The sequence below is a fragment of the Aulonocara stuartgranti genome, assembly GCF_965226115.1.
Source record: "Aulonocara stuartgranti genome assembly, chromosome: 18".
NCBI classification, from domain to species: domain Eukaryota; kingdom Metazoa; phylum Chordata; class Actinopteri; order Cichliformes; family Cichlidae; genus Aulonocara; species Aulonocara stuartgranti.
This window is the reverse complement of record NC_138954.1, coordinates 19,011,279-19,033,556: the sequence shown is the minus strand read 5'-3', so window position 1 is coordinate 19,033,556 and position 22,278 is coordinate 19,011,279. Positions and strand designations below refer to the sequence as shown.

General features: G+C 40.6%; 1 protein-coding gene across 3 annotated transcripts; it reads right to left on the bottom strand.

Moving 5' to 3' along the window:
* Positions 1–961: 961 nt before the first annotated feature.
* On the bottom strand, positions 962–21,384 carry gigyf2 (GRB10 interacting GYF protein 2). 3 transcript variants are annotated; one of them, XM_082512141.1, is made up of 29 exons: positions 21,295–21,384; positions 19,408–19,459; positions 19,075–19,237; positions 18,789–18,884; positions 18,492–18,600; positions 15,156–15,261; positions 15,013–15,053; positions 14,882–14,914; positions 14,560–14,736; positions 13,918–14,129; positions 13,621–13,771; positions 12,600–12,839; positions 12,332–12,504; positions 10,691–10,847; positions 10,423–10,589; positions 9,967–10,061; positions 9,077–9,205; positions 8,838–8,968; positions 8,651–8,751; positions 8,345–8,485; positions 7,472–7,630; positions 7,140–7,388; positions 6,934–7,056; positions 5,669–5,908; positions 4,540–4,745; positions 4,237–4,388; positions 3,933–4,135; positions 1,795–1,936; positions 962–1,711 (listed from the first exon to the last, which is right to left on the bottom strand). In XM_082512141.1, exons 2-29 carry the CDS (start codon positions 19,443–19,445, stop codon positions 1,644–1,646), a joined length of 4,002 nt encoding a protein of 1,333 aa, XP_082368267.1. In that variant the 5' UTR covers positions 19,446–19,459; positions 21,295–21,384; the 3' UTR covers positions 962–1,643. The 3 variants fall into 3 exon arrangements, with proteins under 3 accessions (XP_082368267.1, XP_082368268.1, XP_082368269.1); XM_082512142.1 differs by having other exon boundaries at positions 13,621–13,768; XM_082512143.1 differs by having other exon boundaries at positions 13,621–13,768; positions 14,635–14,736.
* Between the last annotated feature and the right edge of the window lie 894 nt (positions 21,385–22,278).

Below are 22,278 nucleotides of genomic sequence, written 5' to 3'. Positions count from 1 at the left end.
AAAGTCTGGTTTACTGCACGCAAAATACATTAAATGGACTCTTTATTAGCTAAACCTTACTGGTACTGGGTTGAACTCCCATCTGCTTTCAGAACTGTCTTCAGTTAGATTAGTAGATTCAACAAGGTGCTGGAAACATTCCTCATATGACAGCATCACACAGTTGCTGCAGATTTGAGAGCCTCATATCTTCATATCTGCTTTTGTAACGCCACCTGGTGTGGTCTTCTGCTGCTCGAAACATCCAACCTGTAGCCCATCTCCTTCAAGGTTATTTTGTGCATGCTCTTCTTGGTTGTTTGAGTTACCGAAGTCACGCTTTCTTTTGTCTTTTTCAGATCATTCCCAGTTAATCCCAGAGATGGATGTATGGGAAAATCCCAGATGATCAGTAGTTTCTGAAATACTTAGACCGGCCTGTCTGCATCAACAATCGTGTCATGTTCACAGTTGTGCAAGTCACACTAATTCCCCATCATCTTGACCTTGTCCATGTGGTATATGTGATTGTATTAATGAACAGTTGAACAACTGTACCAAACACTGTGGCAAGTCAGTGTATGCTACAGCCTCAGCTGTTATTTTCTCTCTCTGGCGCGTAGTCATCTTTCTTCTCCCTTCTTATACTTAAACACCAGCAGGTCATCTTGGCCTTGTCTACATGGCTAAATGCATAGATAATTAACTTGTCCCATGGTTCCTAAATTTAATTTCATTAATAGACCCTCTTAATCACCTGGCACTGATGAAATTTCCATGCACACATTTCGAGCTTTTCACGAACAGGATGTCTAAAATGTGGTTTCCTGCAGTGTGACCGGGTTAATCGTAAAAAATCAGTTACACACATATTTTGCAGTTTTTCTGAATGGTTCAGACACAGGTGTGAACAGCCCACACAGACTGTTTTATTATTTCATACTGCAATAAAAAAGTATGACTCCAGCAGATCATTTTCATATATTATAATACAGATGCAGAATTGAAAGTTTATTCTTTAAACAGCCTAGTATTTTACAAGAAATAGATAACTACTTGGAACTTTTGAACTTGTCCTTAAAACAGGACATAAGTGGGCACGAATCCTTGGGCTCTACTTTGCTGTCATTATCCATGAACACCCAGCCAAAAAGAGGGAGGAGGGGAGGAAGGGGGGTGGGGAACTAAAGTGTAGGGGGGAACTCAATAAATAAAAACAAAAAACAATGGATATAATCTCCAATCTTTCCCAAGCTACCCCATTCATGTATCCACACTTCAAAATATATATAGAAAACAAAACAAAACAATGAGATACAGTTTAGGCCAAATTTTAAATTTGTTAATTTTGGATGAAGCAGCTGAAGAGATGTCAGCAAATCAGCAGACTCTCCATTAGTTTGACTTCCTTGCTCACTTGGTTGGGGGTATCCCTCGACTGTTTGCTCCAGTCTGTTTCTCTTTAGGGTTAAACTTTTAGATCAAAGGTCCATTTGCACCAGAAAAATACGCTCTGCCTCAATGGCCAGTGTACTCCTGATAAAAGGGAAACAGAAAAATAAAGGGTGAAAGTCGAGGAAGCAGTTGGGGGTTTGGGTAAAGCAGCTGCTGTTCAAATTGGATACAGTCAGTGGGGGTGGGGGGGTTTGCTTGGCTGCAGTCCCTTAAAAGTCCTCCAAAGTTTCAATCTCTCCCATATTCAATCTCTCAGATGACGCATTCACAGAAAAACCTGAAAATGTAAAAAGAAACAACTCAATTAGCACATGAAACATAAAAAAAGTAATCATTTTTCAGATGGATGTTTGTCCTAACCTAGTAGGCTGGGGTCTGCCCGGACCATCTTCTGCTTCTTTTTCTTCTTCCCTGAGGTGACTGTCTCAAAGCGCTGCTGCTGCCCACTCGTATGGTTGGACTGGTAAACTGATGAAGATCCTGTTCCACCCCAGACAGAATCCTTGGAAAGAGAGAAACTTGCACTTAAAAGACGGCTCAGCTCTCAGAGAAAAGGCTCAACGCAGTCCCACTAGATATCGCTGAACATAATGATGAAACCAGAGCTAACATTAATGCTTCGAATTCACTGTGGAGGGAAATGAAGTGTGAAATAATAGGAACTGCCACCAGTGACAGCGTTAAAACTGTCACAAACGAACTGAGGTGCTAAATAGCAGAGCCTAAAAAAAAAAAAAAAAAAAAAAAAATGCACCTTTTATTTATTTTTTTCCTCATGTCAAAGTTTCCACTTGAAGACATTAAACACACGAGGCTACTGATGCAACCTACTGTAATTGAAACAATAAACTTGGGTGACGGAAGGTGTAATGGTGTCATGTACAGCTCAGTTTGCCCTTTGTTACATATAATTGTTTCCATCAGCGCCACCTTCTGATCAAGGAACAAACTACTCCTGTAATTCTACCCCAACTACTTTTATCATCAGAATCAGCATACTTTATTAATCCCTAAGGAAATTATGTAGGTTACAGTTGCTCCAGTACAGTAACATTAACAAAAACACACTAGACTATTTAACAATACAATATGTTAAGATATAAGGAATAGCACAATATATACAAATCACCAAATAATAAATATCCAGGGTTGACAGATGTGATTATAAATAAATATCAAGAAAATTGAAAGCAACATTACCGACAGACAATCTGACTGCACAGCTGGGACAAGCCAGACACCTGATGATTGTTCAGTTAGCTTTAAAAAGTTCACTGAAAGCCTTGCATTTTCTAAATATAGCCAAAAGACATGTGTTCACTGAATGGATGCCCCACTTTTCTTCACTACTTAGAAAGAGGCTAGCTCAAAGGTGTGTTAAACAGACAAAGGTGTCAAAGTAACACATCTGTCACCACAACATAGTGTTGCATGAGCTTCATAAGTGTAATTTTACAGATTATAGTATGATTAAAATCCTGGATGCTCAAAAATAACATCTTAAAAGTAAAACTATGATATACTACACTCAGTCCACTTTAATCCACAAATATATATATTTTTTATATAAATATGAGCTATCAAACTTTTCAATTAATGGGAGTTTGCTTTGGAGGAGTGACTGTATGTAAGCATGATCATACAGTCAAGGCTTCACATATTTAACTGAATTCTCTGATGTTTTGGCTATTTGATAAACTAAATTGTATTTTACCTTTTAATAAAAAACACAACTTACTAAAATCAGCCCAACCCTGATGGTAGAAGAACCAAACCTGTTAATATGATCAAGCACTTTGACATAAATTCCACTTTTACAAAATTATGACACTGAGTTTTTAGTGCCATTGTAAACAACACTATTAATGCGCAATATTGATGTGACATTGGGAGGTGTTGGTGTTCTGGACTGCATTGCATTTAAAAGTGTTCCTAATATTCTGCCTCCCTCATTTGTGGTAATGTGGTGGAAAACAATGTGAGAGTGCCCACTGTGTTTACAGTTCAAAGAAACCACTACACTCAGATTATTCTTCCAATAAACAAAAATGATTTTCATTCGCGTGTCAGGTTTTATACAAACAAAAGGTGCAGTGCTGCTCTGACTACAGACAACATAGACGAAAGGTGGCCTTCATGTTTTAGTAAAAGCAACATGGATTAATCCTTCATAACATTGATGTAGTGATAAAATTCACCTTTTCGACAATCTCTTTTTCTATTATTTAAAAAGAGCAGGCTAAAAAAAGAAAGAAAAAAGAAGTGCCATGTCGGCACTTGCTATGACTTAAGATTTATAAATTAGCTGATTAAAAAAAAAACATTGTTATAGATGGCATCTTTCTGGGGTCATCTAAAGGGTGATGCAACAGTTTTAGTTTTTGCATACAGCCAGAAAAGCCACATAGTGAAGTGAAACATCACTTTCACCTCATTACAAGTCATATAAGGAAGTGACAATTGGTGTAACAACCCTTGTTCTTGTAAGTCCTGCTCACCTGCTGCTGCTGCTGCTGCTTGAGGGCTTGCTGTTGTTTCTGTGGTGCCTGTTTCTGTTGGTTAGCGTTCTGTTTGGCACGACGTTCTAGGAACTGCTTGGCAAAGTCCTTGGCCTCGGGAGTGTCCCCCAGGTAGGCCCTGATGTAGTCGTGCACCTCGTACGGAGAGTCCACTTCTTTGAGGAAAGATGCAAACGTAGGAACTGGCAGAGAGGAGGAGGAGAATATTTGTGTTTGGCTTCCAGAAAGGGCCCATTAATAGTTCCTGGTGGGATGACTTAGTAAATCATATTTAAAGACTCACCATCCAGGTTGTTGGCCGTGTTGAGGGTGTGCAGAGTCTGCTCACACCATTGCATGAACGTGTCCTGTTGACTCTTGTTGACACCTTGAAACAACTTTAGCAGCTTCTCCTCCTCCTCCACCTTCTTATTGGCTCGCCCACTCAAAGAGTTACTTCATGTGCACAAACAAATGAAAGAGGAAGACAAAGTAAGTCACTAAGATCTGCGTGTTACTCATCATATCCCTCACGCTGCAAATCATGCTATTCATCACAGCCCGTGACTAAGAGGGTTTGTAAAGTTTTGTCACTCTAAATAAATACCTGAGGTTGGCGTTGCCTTTATTGTTCTTCTGCGCGTTGCCTTTTCGGGTCTGTTGAGGTTGCTGGACAACTTCTTTCACAGCCTCATCCCAGAAACCCATATTTGAGTTGTGGGTGTCACCCCAGATGCTGCTGGAGTCTGAGCTCCAGTTACTGCTGCTGCTGCTGGTGTTAACAGACCCCCACACAGAGTTACTCAGAGAAGTCTGTGAAGAGAGCCAGACACGTCTCAGGTTAATTGGCCCATTACATTCATGAGATATCAGTACATTAGTTGGTATATAAAATGCCTAAAAATGGTAAAAGACAACTTAAAGTTTCCAAAGAAATTGACTGATGTGATAGTTTTGTCCATCTATCAGTTCAAGAACCCAAACAGATTGATTTCTTAAGAAATAAAAGTGTAAAACTTCACAACTTTAAAGTCAGAACAAGGATGAGTTGCAAATATTTGGTTACAAAGTAAGAAAACAAACAGATTATGCGAAGATCTGCTGATTCTGAAAATCTGCGGATTTGCCGATTCATCATAACTGGTGTAGTTGCTGGAATTCCTTTTAGCAGAAGTGAAACGTAAAACCAGAAGAACAACAATTACTGCCTTGTGGTTAAAGTGCCTCGAATAGGGAGGGAGGGAGGGACAAAGAAAGACATTCTAGCCAGGAAAGTGTTTCTGCAGATCATAATGATGCCACAGATGATTGAACACATTAGTCAAAAGAACGAATTAAAGTTTCACCCGACTGGCTTCTGAATTCTTCAGCTGTTGCTTAAACCGACCATCAATTTTTAATCAGTTCATCTCTGGTTTCAAGTAAACATCTGTGCCAAATCTGAAGAAACATCTGAGGTATACCTCTGATCACAGCTGTTGCTCGTGCAGAGGCATAAAACAGCAGATTTGTAAAATCACTAATTTAAAAACAAAAAAAACAATCAAATCACAATTTTGTGAACTCCTCCTGGGATTTAAACGAAAATTTCATTTGTCAATATTTTGGATGTTATTAATGATATTCTGCCTTAAAATGCTGACTCCACTAACGACTCATAAACAGCTCTGCTTTTCTACGAAGCTCTTATTCTGTTTCAGTCAACAATATCTTTTGTTATTGTTTGTGTCACATACAGTTCTGTTTTGAGTGCGCGTTTGTGGGGCAACAATAGGATGTTGTTGCTGCTGTTGCTGCTGCTCCTTCCGCTGTTTCATCTGCTGGGCTTCCTCCCTCTGAATCTCCAGCAAAGACTTGGTGGCAACTGGCTGTTTGGCCATGTTACCCCAACCTGACAACTTGGCATGAGGCTGCTGAGCCTGCTGCAGGGCCTGCTGTTGCTGTAGCTTAAGGATCTCTTGCTGCTGACGTCGATGCTGTGAAGTGAACACAGTATTAATATACATATAAACACATACACACATATATAGAAACAGCATCTCAATAACAAGAAACAAAGTACTGATGACAGACCATTATTGCTAAAAGTATTCACACACGTACAAACTTGAGCGATGTCCCATTCTTAATTCATATGGTTTGATATGATGTTGGCCCACCCTTTGTAGGTAAAACAGCTTCAACTCTTCTGGCAAGATATTCCACAAGTTTAGCAGTGTTTATGGGAATTTTGCACCATTTTTTTTTTCGGAAGAGCATTGGTGATGTCAGACTGGCTTGTTGGATGAGAGGGCCTGGCTTGCAAACTCTGCTCGAATTCATCCCAAAGGTGTTCTCTCTTGGGTTGAGGTCAGAATTCTGTGCAGGCCAGTGAAGTTCTTCGACGCCAAAGTTGCTTATCCATGTCTTTATGGACCTTTACTTTTTGCACTGGTGGAAGGTCTTGTCGGAACAGGAAGGGGTCATCCACAAAGTGTTCTCACAAAGTTGCAAGCATGAAGTTGCCCAAAATGTCTTGGTATGCTGAAGCATTCAAAGTTCCTTTCACTGCAACTAAGTGGCCAAGCCCAACCCTGAAAAACAACCCCACACCATAATCCCCCTCCACTAATTTTACACTTGGCACAATGTAGTCAGATAAGCATCGTTCTCATAGCAACCACCAAACCCAGACTCATCCATCAGATTGAAAGATGGAGAAGCGGAATTCATCACTCCAGAGAACACATCTCCACTGCTCTAGTCCAGTGACAGCATGCTTTACACCACTACATCTGATGCTTTGCCTTGCACTTGGTGATGCCTAGGTGCCTGATTTTATACACCTGAGGCCATAGAAATGACTGGAACATGTTAATTCAATGATTTGGATGGGTGAGTGAATACTTTTGGCAATTCAGTGTATGAAAAAATTAATATAGTGTATACAGACAGGTTACACTTTTGAAAAGCACATAACAGCAGCAGTTCACTGAAAATTAAACTGGTCCACTCTTCTTACCTCGTCCCGCGCCTGTCGTTCTCTCTCTTCCTCCAATTTCTGGATCTCAGCCAATGACAGGGCATTCTGAGTCTGGTTTATAGTGTTTGGTGACTGCTGGCCCCACTTTGATGAGGATGGAAGCTGTGGACCAGGATAAGGCATTTTGTAAACTTTAAAGTCATCTCGTACTCTGTATTTTTAATAAATAAGGGTTATGTTTATACCTTCATTTGTGCAAGCTGCTGCTGTTGCTGCTGCTGTTGTTGCAGCCTCCTGAGGGCCTCTTGTTGCTGTTGTCTCTGTCTCTGCAGCTCCTGCTGTCTTTGGGCCTCCTGGTCTCTCCTCTTTTGCTCTTCCTGTTGTTGGGCCAGGGCAGCTGCCACTGCAGCAGCTGCCACCTCTTCCTCTGCTCGCTTCTCTTCCTCACGCCTCCGCAATGCTTCCAGTTCCTCCTGCTTTCTGCGCTCCTCTTCCTGGTGAAGCAGATACAAAAACTCAATAAGCTCAGTGCTGGGTTCAAGAAGAGGAATTATTAGACACGATTTTGTACCCTTACCTGTTTGCGTAGGAACTCTTCTCGCTTCTTTCTCTCCTCCTCTTCCCTCCGCCGTTCTTCTAATCTTCGAAGAGCTTCCTCCTGTGCCATTCTTTCCTCTTCCTCCTTTTGTCTCCGATGTGCTTCTTCCTGTTCCCTTTGCCGTCTTAGTGCCTCCTCCTTAAAATTCACAATGTTGTGTCAGTTCAAGCCTCACACCAAATGAACAAATCAAAGGGTGACTCCAAAACATAAAAACCCAACTGATATCTTTTTTTTTGACTACCCAGTGGTTGTTGTCATTGGAACGCAACATGAATAAAGCCTGATTACAGCTAGTCTGTAAACAATATTACTAAGAATTTGCTAAGCAATGAATGCTTAGCAAATTCCAAGCGACACTGCTTACAAACTAGCTGGTGCCACCTTTTTTACGTTACAATGCAACTCTGACATACTGTATCTGTATAAAGCACCTGATACATCAATACTGCCCTTTGTTTTGTTTTTTGTCTCTACTACAAAAAAACGATCAGGAAATGGGTTCTACTTTACAGCTTCAACAGGCAGAAATCTAGAGGGAAAACGTCTTTCCCTCTATACAGTAAAAGTCAATTCCGCATTTCTAGCTTCATGGGTAAAAAGTCTGCTCAACCCACTTTAACATTGAATTTTGCTGCCCATGTGAATTTTTCACTCTTTACAGTACTGACCTAAGACTCCCTTCATTGGTTAGAATTTATTTAAAAGACAGAAATGAGAGGCCGGAGGTGCAGAAGAGTCTGCCCCCTCTTACACTGTGTGAATAAGAAAACCTCAAAGATTGTCTTTTGCCCAGTGCCACTAAGACATGTACTCATTCCATTTTTAAGTGCTTCTATGAAAGCGTTCCACCTGTTTCTGCCGTGCAAGCTCCTCTTCTTCCAAACGTTTCCGTTCCTCCTCCTGTCGAGCTCTCAGGGCATCCTCCAACCGCTTCCTTTCCTCTTCCTCCCTTTTAGCTCTCATTTCTGCCTCACGCCTCTCAAGCTCCAGCTGACACAAAGAAAAATAATGAACTTAAGGCATTGTTCACAGAAACGTGATCTCAAAATAATAGTCGGACATTTCAGACTTCTATTGCTGTATTCCAAACTTCTGAGATCTTTAGAGGTTAGTAGAGACACTGTAAAACACTCGTAGACCAAGATTTTTAATCACCTTTGCATTCTTTGCCTTCTCAAACTGTTGCATCTGCTCAATAGTTGGAGCCTGTGCCATGGAGTCTATGGGTAAATCCCATACACTGCTGCTATCCCACGCTGTTGAAAATGATTCAATTTTATACATTACACTTGCCACAAAAACACATTTCCATCACTTCAAGATACTAAAGTAAGAAACTCACTGCTCTGAGAAGCTTGTTGGAGGTTAGTTGTGCAGGAAGCCTGAGTAGACGGGTTCTGCATTTCCCACACAGAACCAGAGTCTTGTACAGACAGAGATCGGGTAACAGGAGGTAGGAGGCTCTCAGATGCTCTACAGTAATATAAAGCAAACACATTAATGGATTCAGTTTCCCTTGATGTCTCTAGAGGTAACATTTTTAAACACTGAAATACTTATGATAATAATGATGCTATCAACCTTATCTTAAGAGCCTGGTATTGCTGTTGAAGCAGGTTGATCTGCTGTTGGTGCTGCTGCTGCTGCTGAAGAGGAGCTGAGCTAAGAGCTGCAGCTTTCTGCTGGGCCAGGGCCTGAGCATACTGCTGCCTAAATGGAGGAAGATGGGTAGATAGTGATTAGGAAAAAAAGCAGTATAGTGGCTGGGGGTTTCGTAGTGTGGAATCAAAGCAAAAGCAGCATGGGTTTGAACACTTTCAACCCTTTCATGTGGAGTTTGCCTGTTCTCCCTGCTGTGTTGCAGGTTTTGTCTGGGAGCTCCTGTTTCTCTTGGCATTAAAAGCATTCCATAAACCTTTTTTTGGTAAATAAAACCACAAATAATGTGGACAGTTCACAGTTCCATCAAGCAAGGCAGTTATTGATAAATAAGATGACATTCAACAAAGTCAGATGCTGATATTTATGCATTGTGTCAAATCAATATTGGACCAGCTGCTTCTTCTTTCAGCTGCTCCCTTTAGGGGTCGCCGCAGCAGATCATCTGACCCTATCTTTAGCATCCTCTTCTGTCACACCACACCCTCTCATGTCCTTCACTGCAGCCATAAATCTTCTTGTCCTCACTAGCTAAAGTGGAACTTTTTTTTAAACCAACTCAATGTTTGATGAAGTGTTGAGTCAATAAAACTAGTATTTTTAATCGAAATAAGTTATTGTTGCACAGAAAGCAAGAATAAATAAGCAATAATGTCTCAACTTAAACGGGAACTCTACCAGTTTTACACACCACAGTCTGTCTGCAGGTCTTGGGCAGTAATACTTCATATGTAAACCACTTTGCCAATTTGTTGCTTCAAAGTGAGCTGTGTGAATTTGCTGATGTAGTGTTAAATCTGAGCCTGGCATACCTGAGGAGGTATTGATATTGGAACTGCTGTAACTGGTAAAGGTTAAGAGCAGTGAGCTCCTGGTGCCTCTTCAACCTCTCTTGATCCCCATCTCCCTTCAAAACATAAGAAAAAAGAATTACAATAAAAATCATGTTTTTAAATCAAGTTGGAGAAAAAGCAAAGCATTAAAAAGCTTCCGATCTCTCTTTCTAGCTGCCCATCTAATTCAGCATCACAGGGAGGCTTGAACTGTTGCCTCTCACTAGGTGAGAGGCAAAAAGAGTTCATGTTATATTGTGCTTTAAAAGATAATACAAGGAGGTTTCCTTGCGTTTCTATACACACCCTTCTATTTTAAAAAGGGACTACTACACCACCTACAGGATAAAAGGTAGTACTGATTCTACTTCTGATTTGAAAAACAGTCCCTCCACATTTAAGAATCAAATGGAGAACACTTTGCAGGATCCTTACCTGTAGAGGTGGAGGTGCAGAACCTGAAGTAAATGGTACCCTGCCCCAGATCTTCACGATCTCTCCCAGAGGCTGAAATACTTCATCACACCCTCTTTTGACCAAAAGGTTCATTGTGAAGTACCCAGCCTGAAACCACTCTGTCATCTCATGGTTACTGAATGGACCTAAAGGAGCACAAAAAGACAGCAGAAAACATTCAGGAGTCTGTTTTTAAGACAAAACTACAATCTAAGCTACACTCTGACCAGATGAAGTCCAGGCTTACCCTGTATCTCCCCCTGGGGGTCTTTGTAAAACCACTTGAGAGCAGCTTCATGGGTCAGGGGCAGGCCTGCAGGCTTGGGCTTCTCTGAAGTCTTTGCTGCAAGTCTGTCATCATCCACCCCACTGTCCTGTAGGTACGCTACCATCTTTTCCGCCTCCTGGAAAGGATTTTTTTTGTTTTTTTTTTAAAGAAAGGCATTAAAATTACTCCTAAGCCAAATCAAAACTGACACAAAAGACTGCCTTGTCTCAGATGATTAAAAAAAACCCCAAAACATAACAGCTTCTTTCTGAGCAAAGAGTTGCTTTTAAAAACCTGATCATTATCCCTCTGGGGTCCAGGGAATAATTGGCCGTTTTTGATTACTTTTGATTTTACCTATATTTCGCCTTCAAAAACCTTTTATCTTGCATTGTTTGGTATCAATATTTTGACATACTATATTAGTACAATTGATCTAAATCAAGACAAAAAAATTATCTGAATAGAAAAAAGTTATTTTTTACTGTACAAACCACAAATATGCTTAACGAATCATTTTCATAACTTGAAATGCAAATAGAAATGGCAAATTTCTAAAAATTATGCACAAGTTCTGCAAACGACAAAGTTATATGGTACTATTTACCTAAAAATGCAGCCAAGGTCTCAGGTGTTTTTTATATAACAAATTTCCCACGTGTGGGACTAATAAAGGTTATCTTATCTTATCTTATCTTATAACCATTTAAAACTATTTACAGAACAATCAGGTGTGCAACATCAAATAAGAAGGCACGCAAATTATTTATGCAACTCCAAAGTTTCTATCCACTATAAGACAGAATTCCACAGGCCTAAACCCTGCAGGTCTGACAACAGGAGGGGTATCAGTCCTCCCTTCCATGTGGAGACAGCATTTACACTGGAATCTGCCATTTGTGGCTTCTTTGGATCAACTGTGACATTTAGCAGTATAACTGACACACAAAACAAAACAATGACTACACAACACACTAACTATAGCCTCCAAACACTATTAACGTCACTAATGTCTCACATATGAAAACTTGCTCTGTCTCTTTCTTTCGCTCACCCGCTTTCTCTTGCCAGTGCCACTCCTAAAACTTCCCTCTCTTCCTAAACAACCAAGTGCCACATGTTACCATATCTTTTTTTTTTTTGATTGACTAGCATGGTACGCTTTAACACCAATAGGGAAGGGGTGATTTTTCTTTTTTCACTCACAAGCGGAGCGTGTTTGGTAGCGCTGTCCTTAGAAAACGCTGTTTTTACAGTTTCTTCCTGCCGTAAACACCACTGTTTTGTTCAGAAAAAAACTCTTCATAACTCTGGTTCTACGTGGCCCATCGACACAATTTAAAAACTGGTATATAGTTTGAAGTCCACACTTTTGACCCAAGTTGAAATGGAGACTTTGGGTTGCTGCGTCGTCTTAAATTGGTTATGTGAATTTGACGCACCGGCGCGTCCATAGACCCCAGAGGGTTAATGAAATTAGTCAAATGTCTGGTATTATAATATTCTTGATATAGTTTCTCCTTTAGCAACAAGATTATAACTGATCTCATGACTGTGGATTTCTGGTTGATGACCACAGTCCTGCTGACACACCTTCATGATAAAAGTTTACATAATTACCTGTTCAAAGTGTTTTAATCCCTCGTCTTCATCAGTGTCATGTGACACAGTGTTGGGCCTGCCAAAAGGTGACATTATATTTGAAGGAAATGGTAAAGGATTGTTCATTGGCACAGAAACCTCTATGGGCTTTTGCTGTGGTATATGGAGAGTAGGTGATGGAGCAGAAACTTCTGTATGGAAAAAAACAAAAAACAAAATGTTTGTATTTTTGGCACATGCAGAAAAAATAAGTAATATTTACAGTGAAACTGCATAAAAGTCCCACCTGTAAGGGTGGTAGAAATGTGGGTCATAGGAAGAGATTCCAGTATGCTATTAGACATGGGGACATGCACAGGGACTTTGCAGGGCTCTGGGGGGAGTTCCAGGGGTGGCTGTCGCTCAGCTGGCCTCTCAGGGTCTTCTGTCCTGCTAGGCAGGTTTGGGGACAAAGACTGAGCAGGAGAATGGGGCTCTGAGACAGTTGGAGGAACAGGTGGGGCCTCCTCTGGTACTCTAGCCAACTCTAAAGTAAAAATTACAAATCACAATATGAAATTGTCATAAATAATAATTAGGTTTTGTAATATTAAAAAATGTGTATTAAAATGTGTGCGTTGTGTCAACAGTGATTAGTTGATATTGTATCACATCCACATAATTTTCCACATTCTTTTGTCATGTTTGAATCACGCCTTTAAACAGCCATCATTTTATTTTAGAAAAATGGTTGAAGCACAAAACAGGCCAGCATCTGCAGCGCAATCCATTGTGTTTTTTAGTGTCCTTGAGACTGTGGCTGAAAGACTCCCACAATTTCTCCTTACAGACAATACTTTGACTGAAAGTATATTAATCTAAGCAACTGCTGGGATGTATATGAAATTTTTGCATTAGTACATCTCAACCAGTTTCCAGTCAACATGCTCGTCCACTAATGCTAGGCTCATACTGCAAGACCTTATAAATCACTGAAATCTGACTGATGACAAGTATTTTTCTGGAATCTTATGTTACTGGTCATACTGCAGCACTCACACTAAAATCTGGTTCTGGAAACTGCAGACAAAATGTTCGAACTATAAGAGATTTTATTCCCCCCCTTCTGTACATTGAAGTTCATACAGTAAGAGACCGCCATCACCCTGAAGGCTGAGCTTGGCTTCGGGGAATGCCATTCCCCAAAAGTGAAACAGCCCAGTCTTTTTGTGCGCTTCATAAAAAAGACTTTCATTTCCAAAGTGCTTACAAAACTGTGAGTCTTACAGTCTATTTAGATGTACTTCTATGTAAAAACCGTGACTGACCTTTTCGGTCAGCTTCTCTTTTGGCCTCGGTTTCTGTCTCTTTGGTCTCCTTGGGTTGGCAGTCTTCGTCCTCCAGGCCCTCTTCACACACTTCCAAGGGTTTGAATTCAATCTCTGCCTCTTCCAAGATCGGCTCCTTGGAGGCTTTCTGCTATTATGAAGGGAAAAGAAAAAAAAAAAAAAAACACTTTTGAAAATTTGGCACACATATCCCTTAAAGCCATCAGCATTTTGAAGCCAGTTCAGGATAGTCAAGTCTTTCCATTTATCAGTATAATGGTTTCTGCCTGAAATCACCTTGAGTGACAGAAATGCCCCCGATGAGTCAAAGGTGCCCGCCTCCTCGTCTGCATCCTCCAGACACCACTCTGGCAGGCTGTCCCTCTCATCTTCAAGGCTGCCACTGCCTGACCTTGGCCTCCTGTAGCCACGCTCGTCTTCTCTTGCATCAAATGGGAAACGGCGACGCTGGTCTGGGTGTTCCCGCCACCCTGCTGACCGAGGCCCATCTGGAGAGACAAAATAAATACAAAAAAAACATTGGAAAATAATGAGAAAACCATTTTACTCATGATATACTTTAACTTCATGCAGATGTTCAGCAGTAATACATTTGCCTGTGCAAGTGAAATGCAGTTTAAAATAAAGAATCAATGGTGAAGAATCACTCATCTCACTCTTAGCACGCTTTGTTGGCTGGTACTTTATAGAAGCAGTAAATTACTGACAGCCAAGCTAACAAAACGCCCATGATACAGAAAGAGGTGGAGCTGGAGAATTCAACTGAATTCAACTTTGTGTGCTATCATGAATACCAAAAACCAACCAGCAGTTTGGCTGTGAAACAAAAAACTTTTTTCTCAAACAGGCAGTGGCAGTCACCACAAATACATTTATCTCTGATAAATGTATCGGTAACGTGGACTGTGCAGTGCCCACCTGGGCTTGGGGGGCACCACCGGTCATTGTCCCGCCGAGAACCTGCCGGGCGCCAACCCCCCTCATCATCCTCACCATTCTGATCATCACGAGAAGTACGCCAGTTCTCACTTTCTGAACGCGTGAAGTCGTGCTTCCTCGGGAGTCCTGCTCCACCGTCCTCATAATTACCTCGCACTGAAAACGATGGAGTGAAAGGTAAATAACGATTATATTGACAATGAGATCATAATTTGTGTTACCAAACTCATGCCTCATCGACATTCTTCAAAAATCTCAACTTCCTATTGGTCAAAAGTTCAACTTGCATAAACACACTTACTGTGATTGATCTGAAAATGTCCTGGAGCAGCATCTGTCACAAAAACAAAGCAACAAATAGATAAGCTAAGTTCATTCGCCCCAAAAGATCACCACATATTGATTATTTGAGGAGCAAAATGTGACACCAACCTGGGTCTTTTCGACCTGGTTTTTCAAACCTTCTATCTCCCCTATTGATAGAAAGAAAGTCATTATATAAAGTTATGACTGTTATGCCAAAAGGAAGAAAAAAAACTTCAAGCTTTGACAGAAAAAGATGAACATTTTAATACCTTTCTTCCCAGCTTTGGGAGCGATGCATCTCCCTTACTCCACGACCAAAACCTTCCACATCGTCAAAACTTCTTTGGTAAAACCCTCCATCTCCTCTGCCCCGACCTGAAAACAATCACAAACACTAATGAGATTCAGTTGCTCATAATCATATTCCACAGGCTTTCCTTTGGTTGGGATATTTAACACGGTTATAAAGGAACAAATGCCGCTAAGATACTCCAGCAACTCCTCTTGCAAATTATTTGCATTCAGCATTATATTCATCAGCAGGAGTACTACCATGGTCCATAAACCCAAATCTGCTGAATCATGATGGTGTACTCTCCATTCACATTTTTATCCAGAGGTGTACAAGAAAGCAGCTCCTGAGATTTTTAATTGAATCTTTTCTCTCATGACTCACAGACAACACCCTTGAACAAGGACAAATCAGTTTGGCTGATGAAGTATTCTGCAATGTTTTACTGCCATAGTAAATGGCCTGTATTTGTATAGCGCTTTACTAGTCCCTAAGGACCCCAAAGCGCTTTACACAACCAGTCATCCACCCATTCACACACTGATGATGGCAAGCTACATTGTAGCCACAGCCACCCTGGGGCGCACTGACTGCTTCTAGTGAAGAACAATAACTTACTTTCAGACTTTTTTGTGTCACTGACTAACTTTCTATTTATAATTAAACTGCCTATCTATATAGCTATAGCGTGACCTCTTGATCAAACTTTAAAGTATTAGTTCAGGAAAAGTATACCTGACATGACCAATGCCAGTAAAAACAGTTCTTTTGTTTATGAATATTAATAGCTATTTCTGATTAATATTTAACCTCGCCCACACTGTGTATGTAAAACTGAACATGTCGACAGCAAAAGATCAACAGTCCAGACATCAGGGCCTTAAATTGTTTAAAAAAAATATGTAAATAAATAATCTGAATTTCAAGACCAAACTCTGGTAGCTGGTAACATAGCAGTTTCTATAAAAGACGTTTGTTTCTTAACACGTTATATTTTAGAAAATTATTACAGATAAAAGGTTAAGTCTTTGAACTAAGTCAAAGGTCAATGTGAAATCATAGTGACATACTGTTGCCACACACTTAACATGACCTCTGTCTAACACTGCAACTTTACTGGAGTGCATTAGCATGCAAGAATCTTGAAATATTACACCGATCCTTATTGCAGCCTACAGTTTGCAAGCAAGCCATGCCATCATTATGTAAATGCCTCATCTTATTATTTACAATTTCCAAGAATGATGAGCGAAAGAAGAGGTAGACTGATTTTGTGAAAAGCCATGTAGATGGAAAGCTGAGAATTACCAGCAACACCCACCTCTCCAGTCAACGGTTTACACCAGGAAATTTTACAAATTTCCTTTGGAATAATCTGGGATTCACAGATGAACACTTTATGCTCAGCAGAATGTATATCCTTTGCTCCAAGGCTGACTAACAGTAATTTATTTTACTCTGGTGTGAGAAAATACTCATTTTTTTAATAGATCTGCATCGTGACTACGCCTAAACAAACGTCCGTCTGCTTTCAGAGACAATCTTCCACCTTTAGGGCACATCAGTGCGAGGCAACATTTTGCTGAGTAAGCACATCACCTACGGGATACTAGTATTACACTATACTGTCTCAAACTCTGGACACACTGCCAGGCTGTTTTAAAGGCACTTTAACTGTATCCAGTTGTCATGACTTTCCTGAAACTGCATACACACATCAACTACACACAGATGTGTCTGTTATACTATGGGGGCACTTGGTTCTGTTACTTCCTTTATTTTATAGAGGGAAATCAAATAAAAAGTTGTCAAGAGGGATCACTTTTATCTTGTGACAAAACATTTCTATACTGATTCACTGATTAAACGTGTGGGAGCTTCTGGACTGGCATCTAAAGGCCTTTAACTTCCCTGGACAAATTTGCAGGATTTATTTTTTGAACCAAGCTCAGTTTTTCAGCTCCAAATAAACCGATCTGACCAATCAGACCACTGTAGGGCTGCTCGATTATGGCAAAAATGATAATCACGATTATTTTCACTGAAATTGAGATCACGATTATTTGACGATATTTATTTAACCCTTTAAGACCTACTATAGAACAAAGTCCACCAGAGCTTTTTTTTTTTTTTTTACATGCTGTAGTGCCATTTGTGGGAGCATTTCAAGTTGCTATACATCATTACAACTGTTATAGCCCATATTTTAATAATATGTATGCATTAAGTCCATAGTAATTACATAAATTGCAAAAAAGTGCAATAAACTACAAAAAAAATTGAAAATCGCTTTTGTTTTGTTTACATATATTTCTACTTGGAGAAATTTAAGAGGTTTATCCCTCAAAACTTTAAATACAATAAAGTTGCAAAAAATAGTTTCCCACCACAGGAAATTTATTTTGAGTGTCTTCATAGTTTTATTTTGGAGATACAGCAATTTTTATATACTGCAGGAAAAACAAAAAACAATCCTATGATGCAAATTTGCAAAGAAAACAGCATGTGCATCATTTCACTGTGGGAAGTGTTACGAACAGCTGATAGGAACGGCAAAGCGTGTTTCTGGAATATTATGTTTTTGTTCCTGCAAGCGCTTTTTATGCAATTTTTGCAAAGCTATATGTGGAAGGAAACCGTGACCGAGGACAAGCTGATGGCATAAGATGTAAGTACAGCTCCTCCGGTTTCATATGCAAAACAAATTATTGCGCTAGCTTACACGGTTCAGGTTCTACAGGGATTTAAAAATAGTTACACAAAACGGAGCATGCTGCTCTGACCGGCTTTAAAGGGTTAACAATGACTTTAAAAAAATAATATAAAATAGTGTGCAACACCACTGAAGTTTTTTTTTTTTTAAACTCTCTTTTCAACCAACGGCAGTCACTCTCCAAATAACTTCTGCTTAGCTTTCCGAGCTTCCCTCGGGTCCTCTTAATCAGCGGTCTCCAACCTTTTTTGCGCCACGGACCGGTTTATGCCCGACAATATTTTCACGGACCGGCCTTTAAGGTGTCGCAGATAAATGAGGGAGGGGCTAATAATCGGCTCAGTCATTTTTAATGATCGTTGAAAGCCCAGATCGTAATCGTGATTAAAATTCGATTAATTGAGCAGCCCTAGACCACTGCATTTGGTAACAAAGCAGTGGTAGCTCAAAACACTCTTGTTGGAAGAACACAGCCTCATTTCTCCAACAAAGAATTAAACCTGTCTGTCTAGAGATTAGATCCAACATATTACTTCTCCTTGAAATTATAAAAGGAAACACAACTTACTCATGTATTCATGAGCTTAGATACATTCTTACCTCTACCCCTTGAAGTACTTCGGCCTCTTGGTGCCCCTGCTATCAGCCCACCTCCACGCCCTGTGAGCCGAAGTACAGCTGCACTGTTTACAGACATGGAAAAATTTCTCTGCAAATACAAACAGAAGGGAGGGGAGCAAACGGAGGGGAAGCCAAGTCTGAGCTCTTGTCTTTGTATCCGCTCTGTATTATAAAGCTAAATTAGTAAATACAATGCATATGCCATTAAAATAATAATATTGCAATTGGCCTCACGCCAGCTTGACATTAATGTCATTGTTCTGATCTGGTTGATACCTGTTCCTCCTCTGTAAAAGACACGAGTGCCAGAGGTGGCAGGGGCTCCTCTTGCAATATGGGCAGAAACTCCTTATCGTGTAGGTCTATAGGGATCTGGACAACACAAACGCACAGTACGAGTTTTCACAATTAAGATACATTTCATTCAATTTTCAAAGACTATTATAGCACAACAAAATATGGGGGATGAAATTCAATCTTGGCAGTCACACACTTTGTATGAAAATCCCAATGGCTACGATCTTGCGTCAACATCTAACGCTGACGTTACGGACGTACCCACCTTGTTATCCTTTACATAAAGTGCTAACATTTCTTCTCTCCCGTAGCGATATTCTGCAAGTTTATACTTTGGCAATGCAGGTGAGAGGGGTGGAGAGGCAATAGCATTGCTGCTTCCACCACCACCACCACTGCTGCCTCCTCCTCCAGACAGGGCACGCAGCCTGCAGACAGAGACAAAGCAGTAAAAACATAACGGACAGAGAAACATCAATCAAGCAACAGGTCTCAACATGAACGAGAAAACCTGCACTAGGCCCACGCAGAAAACCAGTTTCACAACCTAAAAATCACTTCATCCACACCAATTATTAAATCACGCCAGTTCAATTACCATTCTGGTCCAAAGTTAAGTGTCTGGGTTTCGGCCATTCTCCCTTGAAGTTCTGCAAATGTGGAAATGGAGGTAAAGGATTAGTGCCAAACATCTGCCATCCCCGCCCCCCAAAAAAACAACAGCAAAAAAGAACACATAGACAGTCATGCAGCCTAATACTGCTTATAAGTGTTACTGCATCCATTCAAAATTGGATGTGTGCATGTCTTGACTTGGAAATATAAATGGGTATTCCAAAATTGCATGTGGCATAAACAGACAGGGGAACTGCAGTACTGGTCTGCACCTGTATATACAGTTTTTACTTTAATTGCTGAAAATCTTGAAAACTAAAACTCAGGCATGTCAAACACATTAGGGGTTTGTCCCTGGCTTTAATGCATTTCAACTCCTCAGGCTATGTAGCCCATCCCACAAGCACACAACCAGTGTACAATTTCAATGTGCTAAAGCTATTTTAGGACATCTCTCAGCCCGCAAGGAGGCTGTGGCAGACACCTGTAATTGACGACTGAGATGGACTTTCTTTCAGCAAAAACAACTCTCCCCAAAATAATCATGTTATGCCAGCATCATTAGTTGTTTGTTTATGCTAGTGTCCCTACTACCAAGACGTTCCCTTCACCCTTAACCTGGAAGCACAGATCTAAGGCACAGGCCTTCCTCAAACATCAGGCACAAAAGGCGACAGCAGACTTACAATAGCCTTGACCATATGGAAGCCTGAATAAGCCACGTGTAAGTTGGTAGTTACAGCAATAAATACAGCAACCGGAGGGGGGCTTGCGATATTTGTGGTGTCTCTTCTGTGAGTTTAGGCACACTTTAAAGCTAGACCTTTGATTGGCCGGCTTTATATAACGATACGGCGTGTTTGAAATTATTAACGCGTAATCTGTACACAGCAATATAACTTATCAGTTTTATGAAGTCAATGTACCGTTACAATTTTGTTAAGCAGCTTAAATGGTACAAAATACGAGTGAGCGTTAAACTCCTGTAAAGTTTTCGGGAAAGTCACCGAGTCCATCGTTTAACTCCTAACAAAACTCCAGTAGTCAAACTCCAGCCTTGATTACGTACTAAGTGAAGTTAATGTTGCTGAATAATGTTAAAGCTGGCTTTGCAATGCTCGCTGTGATGGTCACTGAGGAAGGTTCAGCAAATCACCCTCAGCTGCCAGCACTGCGTTAGCCAACGCAGCAAACTAGCAAGTCCTGTAAACACCTAACGTGGATATTTAAAGCATTCACTGCACATTCGTGACTGTCATTATCCAGCATGTTTTGCGACTGTTAAATGCTCATAGTGGGGTTATAGACGTGCGGAAAGGTGGCGGCAGAATTGTAGTTAAAGAAGCGCTTTACTGCCTGGTGCAGAGTATTTTTTGCTATCCAGAAAGACGATGGCCAACGGTGGTTATCCCAGCGTGCTAGCTAACTAATTAGCCAGCAACGTTTAATCCCAACCTAGCTATCGTATATGTGTGACAAGTAAAGGCAGACGCGTGTACTGACACTGTTTTAGTTTATCACAAGAGAGTAGGTAAAGCTTATAATTCACATAAACTGTGTAACACTGCTCCGGAATAAGTTAATCCCCCCCTCCCATCCAATCACCAATGCTTATAGCTAGCATGCTAACGGGTTAGCCAACTAGCTCCACGCGGCCTCCCGAGCAGCCTGGATCGACGACTACCTTTCCTTGTCAAAACGGCCCGCACACGGAGGCACTGGGGCCCGGTGCTGCAAGGCCAAGTAAACATGGTGGTAGAACCAACAACCCCAAGCGCCCCAGATCCTCGCAATTTGCCCCCCTGACGTGGCGGCTACCTAACGCGAATGATTTTTTCCTCGCTAGTGTGTCAAACTTTGGCTGTCTTACCTCCGCTTGTTCTGACAGCACAAGGTTTGTATACGAGCTGTGTGGCTCTCTCTGGGCTCTCTCTCTCTCTTCGTTTTCCACAAGATGGCTGAGCGCAGGTCACATGACAGCAGATATATAAACCCGAATGCCGAGGACAGATTTGCTGACTGCTACACACAGTAGCAGCCTGTGGTAATGTTCTGGCTCATAATGTTAATTTTAAATAAAGTGAACTTTGTATTTATCCCTTAAAAACCTTGAGAAAAGGACGTGACACGGGCCTCTCCGCAATAAGCCAGTAAACTCAGTATAATGCAAACTTTGCATATGTAACACCATATACGAAACATGTATAAATGGCTCACTGTACAGCAATAATTGTATAGACTACTGCCATAAATAAATACAACTGTACTGGAATACTATAAATGCCATTAAAACAGCCCTTAACATTTTGATTTCTGTTTTCTTTATTAATTTGTAGAATGATAGGAAAATAGCGCTGTTTTTGATATGATCCCATATTAAGTAAGTACAGGCCCAGTATTACTGATATCACTACCGACACGTTAGGTCGGTTAGTTAGTCAGAAATTTCGAGTTTTTCCGAGTTCGCAGTTGGAATTTTTATCTGATTTCGAAAGTCAGAGAAGCAGATAAACCAATTTAGCAATCGAAGATGGCAGCACTGAATATAATCAAACATTTTAATGCCTATTAAATACCTGCTTGTGTTACCTTCCACAATAATTAGTTAACACAACAAAACAAACAAACTTTTCATTGTTTTGTTTTTGGAAAGGCACCACTAAAGCACAATAAGAGAGAAGGCACATCTTGCTATATACAGCTGTGTTAAAATATGTTATTATTGTTGGCTGCTTGAGGTAACTTGTGTTTAATTGTATCCCCATGTATAAAAAGGTACTTCTCAAAAATTTGGAGTTGACACTCTAAACAGAGAGCTAGAGAGAGTGAAATGAGGGGTTCAGTAAAGGCCAAA

Excerpts from the sequence above, each read along its gene's own strand:
- gigyf2 (XM_082512141.1), bottom strand. The coding sequence starts at position 19,445 with ATGGCCGAAACCCAGACACTTAACTTTGGACCAGAATG. Across the intron at positions 10,848-12,331 it reads GATTAAAACACTTTGAACAG|GAGGCGGAAAAGATGGTAGC; the intron begins GTAATTATGTAA and ends AATCCTTTCCAG. Across the intron at positions 1,937-3,932 it reads AGCAGCAGCAGCAGCAGCAG|GATTCTGTCTGGGGTGGAAC; the intron begins GTGAGCAGGACT and ends TCTCTTTCCAAG.